This window comes from Cicer arietinum, chromosome 5 (assembly GCF_000331145.2).
Source record: "Cicer arietinum cultivar CDC Frontier isolate Library 1 chromosome 5, Cicar.CDCFrontier_v2.0, whole genome shotgun sequence".
NCBI classification, from domain to species: domain Eukaryota; kingdom Viridiplantae; phylum Streptophyta; class Magnoliopsida; order Fabales; family Fabaceae; genus Cicer; species Cicer arietinum.
The window spans coordinates 77,966,152-77,977,795 of NC_021164.2; the positions used below are offsets into that span (position 1 = coordinate 77,966,152).

At 33.2% G+C, this 11,644-nt stretch overlaps 1 protein-coding gene across 2 annotated transcripts in view; it reads right to left on the bottom strand.

Moving 5' to 3' along the window:
- Positions 1–10,803, bottom strand: part of LOC101512418 (uncharacterized) — a 16,361-nt gene extending 5,558 nt beyond the window's left edge. Inside the window, exons 1-26 of one of the 2 annotated variants that reach the window (XR_012163217.1) lie at positions 10,588–10,803; positions 10,102–10,181; positions 9,700–9,799; positions 9,396–9,503; positions 9,035–9,151; positions 8,501–8,651; positions 7,760–8,007; positions 7,438–7,629; positions 7,236–7,312; positions 7,042–7,159; positions 6,260–6,343; positions 5,976–6,071; positions 5,802–5,903; positions 5,620–5,688; positions 4,816–4,911; positions 4,625–4,732; positions 3,808–3,921; positions 3,523–3,606; positions 3,208–3,336; positions 2,311–2,509; positions 2,070–2,213; positions 1,830–1,873; positions 1,291–1,374; positions 1,089–1,157; positions 926–1,002; positions 214–283 (exon numbers count right to left, since the gene is read on the bottom strand). Coding sequence is in view for 1 of the 2 variants with exons in the window: in XM_012716015.3 (XP_012571469.1) it covers positions 214–283; positions 926–1,002; positions 1,089–1,157; positions 1,291–1,374; positions 1,830–1,873; positions 2,070–2,213; positions 2,311–2,509; positions 3,208–3,336; positions 3,523–3,606; positions 3,808–3,921; positions 4,625–4,732; positions 4,816–4,911; positions 5,620–5,688; positions 5,802–5,903; positions 5,976–6,071; positions 6,260–6,343; positions 7,042–7,159; positions 7,236–7,312; positions 7,438–7,629; positions 7,760–8,007; positions 8,501–8,651; positions 9,035–9,151; positions 9,396–9,503; positions 9,700–9,799; positions 10,102–10,181; positions 10,588–10,635 (2,808 nt within the window). In the remaining variant the exon portion in view is untranslated. The remainder of the gene's footprint in view (positions 1–213; positions 284–925; positions 1,003–1,088; positions 1,158–1,290; positions 1,375–1,829; positions 1,874–2,069; positions 2,214–2,310; positions 2,510–3,207; positions 3,337–3,522; positions 3,607–3,807; positions 3,922–4,624; positions 4,733–4,815; positions 4,912–5,619; positions 5,689–5,801; positions 5,904–5,975; positions 6,072–6,259; positions 6,344–7,041; positions 7,160–7,235; positions 7,313–7,437; positions 7,630–7,759; positions 8,008–8,500; positions 8,652–9,034; positions 9,152–9,395; positions 9,504–9,699; positions 9,800–10,101; positions 10,182–10,587) is intronic. The other variant, XM_012716015.3, reaches the window with a different exon arrangement.
- Positions 10,804–11,644: the final 841 nt, after the last annotated feature.

An 11,644-nucleotide genomic window follows, 5' to 3' on the forward strand; every position in this document is an offset into this window, starting at 1 on the left:
AAAAGAAAATTACTAATTAGTTAGTGCAAAGAAGTAGATCAATGGTACGGACTACCATCTTAATACAACAGGAATAAATTCAAAAGTAAACTGATGTCTCATTAAGAAATGGTGTATTTGTAAGGCATATATTCCGTAATTAACAAAATGTATGGTTAGTGGTTACAATCATATATAGACCAGAATCAAATAAGCCAAATGTTATTGGTTTACCTCATTTAAAAGAGAGTCTGAATTGCATTGGCTAATGGAGCAAAGCTGATTTGTATGTGTTGATTCTGAGCTGAGGTGAGGAAATAAAATTAGAACAAAACATCTCCAACAAAGAAGTTTCAAGACTAGGTTAAGCATTTATCTTCACGAGATATTAGCACCACATATATTTAAGTTTCTGAAATACATATATTTTCTAAGAGAAAAATTCATAACTAAGTAAAACATTGATCAGGTGAAACGAATTGTGATCAATTCCACCTCTTGATCAAGGAGGATGTACTTATTAAAGCACTAGTATGATTCATGCTGATATATCACTAGAGCAAAAACATGAAAGTAACTGATAATATAATTAATATGACAAATAGTATGTATGACTAAATGACATTGCATTATCATATGGTTTCTGGACCATGACTGGCATAGACACCAATGATAAAAAATAAATAACATAACATAAATTAAGAAAAACTTTTTGTAAAAAGATATGCATTATTAACAGTTAAACATCAAAAAAGAATATTATGTACATGCATAACTGGGTTCATTGGAATGTACAAGACTACATGAGAGATACACTACGATTCCTACCACTAGCACATACACTCACTGTACTCATGCATCCCTGCGAATTAACAGGCTTGGTTTAAACTAATTCTTAAACATAAAGGTGGATGCGAGAAAAAAAAACTTGATAGGACAAAAATACCTATAGTTATAGTTCTTCACAACAAAATACAGAGGTGGCCCAATTCTGAGATAGTCGGAAACATTTTTGAAATACCCCTGCAGGAAGACATATTTATAGTTTGGACATATACACATGGATAAAAGAAAGCATGAATACATGATGCTGGGCAAAAATGTCAAACCTGAAGATATGAGTCTCGGGGAAGAACAATTTCCTGCTCTAATCCAGGTTCAATTCTAGTACTCAAAGCCTGTGTGATTCAGATAAAGGCAAAATAGAAAGGGGGAGAAGAGAAAAAAAGAAAAGAAAACGTAGCATTAGAAGCAAGAACAAAGTGCAGGTGTGATTTAAATTTAGCTATAGAAACAAATCGGAAGACTTACGATGCTAGCCAATGCAAATGCCACAAAAATTGCAATGACAAATATTTTTACTCCCCAAATACTTAGAATGGGAGCATGAACCTCCTGAAATGGAAGACAGCATTATTATCAGAAACCAAGTAAAATTGGGGAGGTAATTAAGTCAACAAGCAAAACTTGGATAAAAATGTCATTAAATTCAAAAGGCATGCAAAAATGACAAAATAAATTCTAAATGTTTAAAGAAACAGATAGGGGAACTTAAAATTTAAGGATAAGTAAACTGTCTGTTGACAGCTTGACAAAGAATTGTGGCCTTCATCACTAGATTACCAAAAAAATGGATCTTTGCATCATTACAAATTCAAATCCCAACTCTGGTAGAAGGTTAACGTACCATACCAACGACTCCCTTTTTTAAAATTATACAATTTCCCAATTATAGCTAGATTAAAATTTATACAACTTGCTTCACGAAATTGTAAACAACTCCAGTTAGGTTTTAGCCCTCTATTAAGTACCAGCAAACAATAATTGCTAGCAAAGATAATGCTAATTACCTTCATATATCGAGCCAATAAACCAGGTTTCCTTTGTCCAATGCCTGAGGAGTTATGAAAAGACAAACTTCAATAGAATTCACCTAAGCTTTTAAATATTTTTCTAGAGTAAAAGACCATTTTGGTCATCCAAAGATATAGATATTAAAGATGATAGAGGGAAAGCTTACAATCAAATTGAAAACAATAATTAAGTAAAAGTATATCAAGTTTCATCACAGATTAAAATTTTAGTTATACCTTTATGAGGGTCTGCATGCAAAGAATCCACTTTTATGCATGGAAAACAATCAACCCTCTTATCCTCAGCTCTCAAAGAGTCAAGAGCTATCAGAGCTACAAATGCAGTAACTTGCAGGAGAAAGTCCAAAAGAACAGCCAATGCTGTGAAAAAGCATGAAAGGAAGGTATGGACTTAGCATTTGAGAAAACAACCGAGACTATTCCAGAGGTATGAAATTATAAAAGCATAAAAGCTTACCTGCAAACATGGAGAAGACACGACATGCAGGCATGGAAATAAAGCTTCCAGCTGCAAATGCTAAAACCTCTGATAAACTAGCCAATGTTATTGATGGTCCTACTTCCACAAGTGCATTGCTTATTCGTCTTTCTAAAGGCAACTCCAGCTGTTGCCTTTTCACAGCATGAACTAGTATGCACATATTGTCAACCCCAACCTAATGGTGGGAAATTTAGGAAGACAGAACAGGATCAAAAGAATGGTAGAATATCATAATTGTAAACATTTTTAAAGTAAATTTTTTCTTTTCATTTATAACTTTCAGATTTTCTTAAATTAAAAAATATTTGTAAAATGCACGGAATACTAAATACTTACTACTGTGTATAAAAATAAGTAACAAAAATTATTTCATTTCATGTGAATATATAAAAAGGGTATTCAGGCATTTTATGAAGGTATGAGTTTATGAGCATCAGAGAATGGGCATGCTCAATGAGTACATAAAGTCATTTGTGTTGGGCATGAATCCATATTCATGCCCACTTGGTTTGGGTAAGGAAGCTTCAACCTTGAATCTGAACATGACCTATTTACCCACTTGTGATCATAATCTGTCTTTATCTTCATCTATTTTTTCCATTACTTTATTTTTATGCATGTATTTCTCTGAAGCATCAAGAATTTAAATTCCAAAATTCAAATAAGGAAAAATAAAAATAAAAATAACAAGTCATGCTAAACAACATGCTGAGGTAAATCAAACAGACCAAATTACAACACAACTTTTTCCCAAAAAAGAACAATAATCATCAGCATGAATGACGCCATCACCAAATACGGCAGGAATAGTGATAAATATAAGTTTTGCTGATAGCTATCATCTAGCAACTTTATAAGCAAGTGAAAACTTACAGCTAAAACAAGAAATGGAATAACTTCCATGATGATCAAAGTAGATTTTACACCGAGTGCACTAAATATTCCAACAGATCCGAGGACAGACAACATGACAAGAATTACTCCTGAAAGACCAAGCAATACCTAAAATCCATAATTATACAATTAGATATACATGCACTATAAAAATTCTATCTCCATGATATAAAATGCCTAAAATTAAAAGTTTAATTCCATAGTAGTAATGAAGTGTTAGGGAGGGGGAAGGATAAAGATAAAAGAAAAGGGAAAAGGAAGATGTTTTTATAGTAAGGTACCCTGGGACTACACCTTAGAGGAAAGATAGAAAGAAGAAGGATGGGGTGTATCCCCTAAAGTAAGAGATATATATGCGAACATCACAAGATAGCTGACCTGCAATAAAACCAGGTACAATTCAAGGATTAAACAATACACATCCAAAAACAGAAATTATTGAATGTTTTAGGAAACACGGCAGATAACTCATTCACATAATCCAGAATCATGCCTCAGACAAAAAAGTTAGTGTCTTTATGGTATTATTGAAGAATTAGGACACAAAAATGTAAACATAAAAAAGAATAGGGATATTACCAATATAGTAATAACATCTGCAGTACTTTCTCTTTTCAACTCTTCCTCTATAGAGCTTTCAGATGAAAAAGCCAGCGTCAAATTTCTTGATTGTACCATTGGTAACAACTCATCCTATAACAAAGGACACGGTTAATTAATACAAAAAAAATGGAAAATTAATGGGAGGGTAATAAGCCAGTTCCAGAAAACACAACCATGTCACATCAATAAAGGATAAGCAAGCAATGCACCAAGACGTTATATCAGATTTTTATTGCTTTTCCTACAAGGGAGGACCTAGATATTAGATGGATAAATTAAGCTACATGTGATTGTCTGAGTACTAAGACTAACCAGGAATTAACCTTGACTCGGTTTCTTTTCTGCCGAAGCAAGTTGGCCACCACTAGAGTTAAAACATAGGGTGAAATGTGAATAACTGTGCAGTCTTAGGTTTCGAGGCAAACACAATCCCATAAAACCAAGGTGAGGAGTGTCCAATTAGAAGCTCTAATTAGGAACTATTTCTAGTCAATGTGAGCTAGGATTTTTCCAAATACACCCTCTCACACCTAACACTATTGGGTTTGGTGTGTATGTCTAGATAATAAGGTGAGTGACTCAACAACGAATCTAGGATAGGAACTTATCTCATCTTAGATTTTGAGACTAACTCAATTCCACAAAACTGACTCGTAAGATTAGGAGTGTAGGAGTGTCCAAGCTTTATAAGCTCTTATTAGGCACCCTTTCTAGTCAATTTGATACTTGCATTTTTTGCAATATAGGATAAGTGTGTAAATGAAGTTAAAAAGTATAAACACAAGATGCATACCTTCACTAACTGAATAAAGGTCTTCTCCCATGCAACTGCCTTTGCAGTTTCATTGCCCTCTTCATCAATAGCATTATTTACTGGGTAAGTTACAATAAACGCAGAAGCCTGTCTTGAATAAATGGCATTATAGTTATCATATGCTCCACAAAATCCAATTCATTGATAACCCAGAAGAAAAGAGAATGTACCCCAGAATAGTCATTCCCGGAAAAACCTCCTAATACAGTGCTTGGATCAAGAGGACCTTTAAATGCACTCATACATTGATCTGCTGAGGAATAATGCTGAATGAACACAACGTTAGAAAATAATAAGTCATTTTTAAATTGTATTATATACACATCATTGTCAATGTTTGTTGTGGATAAAGTTTCATATTGATTACTCGAGATAGTAAGAACTAGAAAAAAAGCATCACTTATATCAGGCAAAAGGGCAAAGGACTTTGCACAAAGTTACGAGTCTAAAATCTTTTAGAATTTAGAGAGATTTGATTAAATGTGGAAAATTGAACTCCTAGTTAGAAACTCCAGTCACTGCCATTTGCAACCTCTGCCCAACTCCCCCATGATATGGGATTTATCATTCAAGAGGGAGCCTTTTGATCAAAGTTATATCCTCCCCAGTGCATTTATCAAACATTCACATCAATTGTTGGGCAAGTATGCTTTCAACAGCAATCTTTTACTATATCCTATTAAAATATAGAACAAATGCACCCAAGAAGATATTTAAGTAGTAGGCCAGGTTCCAAGTTTCTATGTGATCCATGCAAGAAATAAAAAAACGTGTAGTAAATAACAGCATTGACTATTGGATACGATTGCAAGAAATAAAAAATGTGTAGTAAATAACAGCATTGACTATTGGATACGATCGAACAGTATGGTAGAAGATCTTAGTAATTTCCTTTCATGTGAACATGCAAAACAAAAGCAGAACTAAGAACCTTTACTACAATCAACTTCACGATGTAAATTAACATTTGCTACCTCAAAACAATAATTGAGATGCTCAACTCCACCATAATTGTCGAAATTTTCGGGGTCCATTTTGAAGTACTGTCAATTAAGAAGAAAATTGCTCTAATCAAAAGAAGATAAAATCGTGCAAATTTATTACAATAATAACAATGAAATATTAAAGTTCTCTGCCTGAAAAACAATAACTATACCTGCAGGACACTTTGAGTAGCACAATCTGTGTCTAGTGGCTTCAAACATATGTCTTGGAGAGATACCATCAAGCCAGAATAATTAGCACGAATTGCATCAACCTGACAGCCGTGGCTTCAATTTTAACACAATCATCGAAAAATTTCAGTAGTACAACTAGATGGAACACTTACCTTCTTTTGTATTTCAAACAGAAACCTAATGTTGTCCTCTGACACAATTCTTGGTGATGTACTATTCACATGATCTGGAACTGTTGCCAGTATGAGCTGCAAGTAAACAAGCATGTCATCTAACATGATAAACGAGCAACAAATCTTGATGAAGATTATTACATATTGCCTCATGTTGCATAATGCAGAATAGCGTTGACTTGTTAGGAAGATCAAATTAATATTAACATTAAGCTATAAAAGAAAAAATGATAGACTGTCTAGCGTGAATTACAATTAAGAACCTGTTCGATTCTGTAAAACGGAGCAAGATGGCTGTCAAAAAACTGCTTCTCTTCTGCTGCTTTACTCCCAGGTCCCACCCAGAGCTGAAAAGTGAAAGAAGTTTTTTGGCAAACTCAACTAATGTAAATATATAACAAGGTAAAAGAGAAACGTTCAGAAATCATATAACGTTCCAAGAAATTTAACAACCAAAGCATAGTTCATTGTGTTTTCGCTTCAAATTTTAACTTGCAATAGTTCACTGTACTCATTGATACTCTCGACACTCACAAGAAGATTTTTCAACCATCAATTTTCCCCCCTTAAAAACAATTCTCACACGGTGACATCCACCTTATCTCATCCATAAAATAAGTACAAAACACCATGGGATGTTTAAAACAGAACCAAAATTCACTTTCAAATTATGTCCAAAAACAAAAGCATCGGTCTCTTGAACAAAATCAACCCATCTCTAGAAATCCAAAACACCAATGAAGTGAGAATTCAAGTGAGTGGAGATATAAAGAGTGAAAAATCGGCAAAACAGTTGTGCTAAAAATAACACGAGCATTTGAAGTCAATGAACAGAAAACAGACACTAATTTCAAACCACAGAGCTAACTGCTTATAGGTTTCAGAAGTGAGATGAAAAACTCATACATCGTACATGGATTGGAAATTACATGCATGTTTATCATGTGTGGAACAAAGATCTCACTTACAAGTGGATAGACGCTTTCGCGGTGAGTCAGTAGAATTAAACAACATTTTATACAATAGAGAAGAAGCTATGTGATACCTTCTCAGGCCGCGTCTCAACCTTCAATCTGATTAGACCTAGACAGAGTACAATAACTATAGCCAAAGATGAAGCCAAGACCAATTTTGGGTTTCTAGCTACATATGATCCATATTTCCTGATAACATTTGTAAATATGAAGTCAGATTTTGTTCTGTGTTATTTGATATGCAGTTGATAGCATAGACAGTGACCTGTAAAAATTTGACATGTATCCTTGCACAGCTGAGAGTCGTACTTCGTTTCTATTTTCTGAAGCATCTTCAATAATCTTATAATAAAAAACAACATCGGCATTGGGCAAATAAGCATGCATAAGGAAGGAAAGGAAGCAAACTTTTTAAGATAACTTTCAAACATGTGTTAGTAATGAATAAATAGCATTCAGTCATGAACCTGATGCATTGGGAGGTTCTCGTCTTTCTCCTGATTATGAGAATACTGCACACCACCATTAACGACATTAGACATTGATTTTGTTCTATATGTCGGCTTTCTTTCCCTTATCCGATGATACAATCCCCAACCCAAGAACACACATATCAGTATGATGTATAAGACTGCTAAAGCCAAGTCAACACATTTCACCTACAGGAGTCATAAGGTAAAACGGTGTCAGTTAAAGCATGCACAATAGGCTAAAATCACATTTTGTTCTTCGCGGAAAGAAACAAATGCAACTGGAAAATATCAAAATGATATCATTAAAGTCCTTTACCATTAAAGTCCCAACTTTCAAGGAACATGAATCCCTCTTGTGGGTGGTAGTTGAAGATGAATTAGAGCATACCGAAGATGAAGGACAGTCACCACAAGAACAGCCAAGAGAAATATCACCACACGAATAAGCTGAAACATTCATAGGTTTCATCCCAGATGATCTGATTGCATTTGGCTGGAATGTAATTGCATATGGTGAACCAAGACCATTAATGGCTGCTTTTTTACCAATAAAAGCAAACCACTCTGCCAAAAGCAATGACATAATAAGCATCAAGCAATACATTAAAGAATAATTGTGCACAAGCAACCCCTCTCAAAAGGAACATGTAAATTTGCATTGTTGCTACTGCATCAAATCATAGTTAAATTACTAGTGTGTGCCACAATAGTTTTTCTTATGTAAAGCGGGAACACCCAGCAATGTGTTACCTTGAAAAAAAAATTATAACAGATTATATGCTTTGAAGATCCAAATGTATTCTGCTCAAAAGTAAAATGGAAAGTTTGTTACCATAATTGTGTGTATTCTTATTTCTTAACGCTACAGCAAAACAAACAAAAAAATCATAAACAAGAATTCCAATGTGTCCCTCTGCCTTTTACTCTTAATACTTGACAGTATACATAAAGTAGTCAGTAATATAATCAAGGAGATGTCCTATAAAATTATATTAACAGATACACGAGAAGAAGGAATGATATTTGGTTAAGGATTTGAATTAAAAGTACAATTTACCTTTAACATTTTGAGCACCACCGCCGATAAATTGCATAGCTCGAGAATTCATGGTACCAAACTTTACATCTTTGCAGGACTGATATAACCCTTCACCAAAAGCGTCACTTACAAAATAATCGATCCCACCCACTGTCAAATTAGCTCCAACCTAAGAATTGTAATAATTAGAGTAAGTAATTGCAATGTAAAGTTAATGCTGCAGCAGCTTGTGATTTGCATCAAAAATACTAATGTCAAAAGAAGGCAAATGCTAACAGAATACAAAATGGGCATTTGCTTAGTCATTATGATTTGTTAGTATGGAACCAATGAAGAATCACCTCACATGATGTCCGTTTGATTGAATTTTTCTTTTTATTTTGATGAAACAAAGACATGCAACAAAAAGTGCCAGCAGAAAAACATCTTACTGGGAAGCTGAATCATTCAACATAAATTTCTTGTTGTTCTAATGAGTGATAAATAACAAAACTGCATGTAGAATAGGCAAGATAATTCAATAAAAAATGAAAGGAATGTGCTAGGTCTTACCTTGTCCACTGAAGTCACATTGATAAATAAGCTCTGACTTGGGGAGCACGTAAGCTCGCAGAATAGATTCAGAAAGTTTCGTAAGCATGCTGGACAACCTACAAGAAAAGGAATTGCCTGCCAGAATAGAATGTAATATGTATTAATGCATATCAGCAGAATTTAAAAAAACAGTAACAGTGAGGGACAGCAATATGATATAGAAAGATGCAGATACATATAAAAGCAAACCATTACTAGTCAGTATATTAGTATCCATAACGAAAACAAAAGAGAGAGAGAGAAGGTGACTGAGGGGTGAATTCAATAAAAAGTCTATGGTGAATATATGCATCAATAGTACAAAATTCGATATTTATACCTGTTGCACTTGTGTCCTTAGTGTGTCAAACTGAGCTTCTGTACAGCAAACATTCCCAGTAATTGTTGGACACAAACTTTGGATCTTCGATGAAAGCAAATCATCTGGCTGGGAAAAACAAAAGAGTTCCCAAAGTCATGACACAACTCGAAGCTTTAAAAGTTAAAAGTAGATGTGATGCTATCTATTATGCTTTTAAGAACAGATATCAAAATAAAAATTCATCACAACATATTATTTATGACACGGAACAAGAAAATGAAGTAACTAATATTGATAAATAAGTTTCCTAAAGTATGTATACCTTCACAGCCGGAGAACCATATGGACAGTTAACTACTTTACCATCACTGCGCTTTCCACAAATGTCGTACATTGCACAGTAATCTTCAGAATGCCTTTCCCTGTATAAAAAAAGAAAATAGAACTCAAAACTGTTTTCTGTTTTCCAGATCAAGAAATTTATTGGCACTGTTACACCTATTATTTTACAATTGTATCATTTGAACATAAAAAAAAAAAAAAAAATTAGATAAAAAAAAAAATATGTACACACACCATATTTGTTTATCTCTATCTCTCAAATACTTTTTAACTTATGCAACTTACAAACATTTCAAAAATACAGAAAACAAAAAAAACAAACTTATTTAAGATCAAAATTTTGATGTCCAATAATCAATTTCCATAATTTTAATAGACTTACCCTATTGGTCTGTCATTAGATGCCAAAAGAATCCTTGAGGACAAATTTTCTGCTTCTGCTAAAGATAAAATTAAGCAAACCTGCAACAAATGAACCGCATAAATCTACAAGAAATTGAAGCATTATCAACAAAATCATCATAAATCTGCTTCCCGTTGTAGCTTTCAACAACAACAAAAAAACAGTAATTATTCAATTCATCGTCCATTCACAAAATCATGAAGCATTTTGAAGTCCTTCGTTTTCTCCCCTGTTTCACACAAATTTTTCCTTCACGCGCTAATTCACTTTCCATAATCGAGTTCTCTCTCTATATATTTGCTTACTATTATCCAAATAATTTATAAATAAAAAAAAAAACACAAACACGATAGGAATTGCATGGTGTGAATGTGAAGAATGAACAATGCAGAGTGGAATTGGAATTGAAGAAACGGAGGTGAAGAGAGAGAGAGAGAGAGAGAGAGAGAGAGAGAGAGAGATTGCCTGTAATAATAGAGAGAGGAATATGAGAAGCCCTAAACGAAGGTCCATTGTTGTTGAGGTTTGATTTTTGGTGGTGGGAGTGTGTGGCTTTGAGACTCAACTACTTAACGATGAGAACAGAGGGAGAGCGTTTACGGTTGTAGCTACTAGCTCGGCTCAAAGAGTGACAGTGAAAACCCGCATTTATAATTTATAAATATTCCCCGAATGACGTTGGACACCTTTAGGTTGTATTTACGTTCAATTGCATTATTAATCAACTAGTATGCATTTTGACTCGCCTAGTTACCTCCATTGTTTCATTAAATTATATGGAAACAGTATTCAAGAGAGATAAGGTTGGATTTAATGTTACTGACATCTCCTTTCACTCACAAATTGACTATATTTCTTTATAACCAAATATTTATGTCATTTTTTTTAAATATTTTTCAACTATATCCTTTTTTGAAAAATATTTTAATATATTCTATTTTAAAAATTTATATAAAAAATATTTCCCTTTTTCTGTCTTCAGAAAGGCAATAAAGAGTGTGCAAAAATCTTTTTCTTAATCTTCGTAAAGTCGTAAAGGGATGCGCAAAACTTTTTTCTCTTCTTGAAGGGATGCGATTATATATTATTTTATTTTTTAACAAATAAATAAATATTAAATTAATAAATAAAATTATATTATATTAATAAAATTAAATAAAAAATACATAAATTAATACGGTTGTGGGCAGTCGACATACCAACAAAAAAAATTGAATTAAATCATTTGGGATGGAGGTAGCTGATGGAGATGTATGACAATAATTTTGTTGAGGCAATCAATTGAGTATTAAAATACATGTACAACCTTTTAATCACAGTTTTGATTCAAATAACTTATTAAAAAATACATTATTTAATTTTATTAATATAATTTCATTTTTTTATTATATTTTATTTATTAATTTAGCATTTATTAAAAAAAAATACATCGTCGCATCTTTAAGTGATGGCATACCCGTCTAGCGACATCCTTAAGATAATAAAAAGTATGACATTTTGCATATAAATTTTAAAGTAGAAT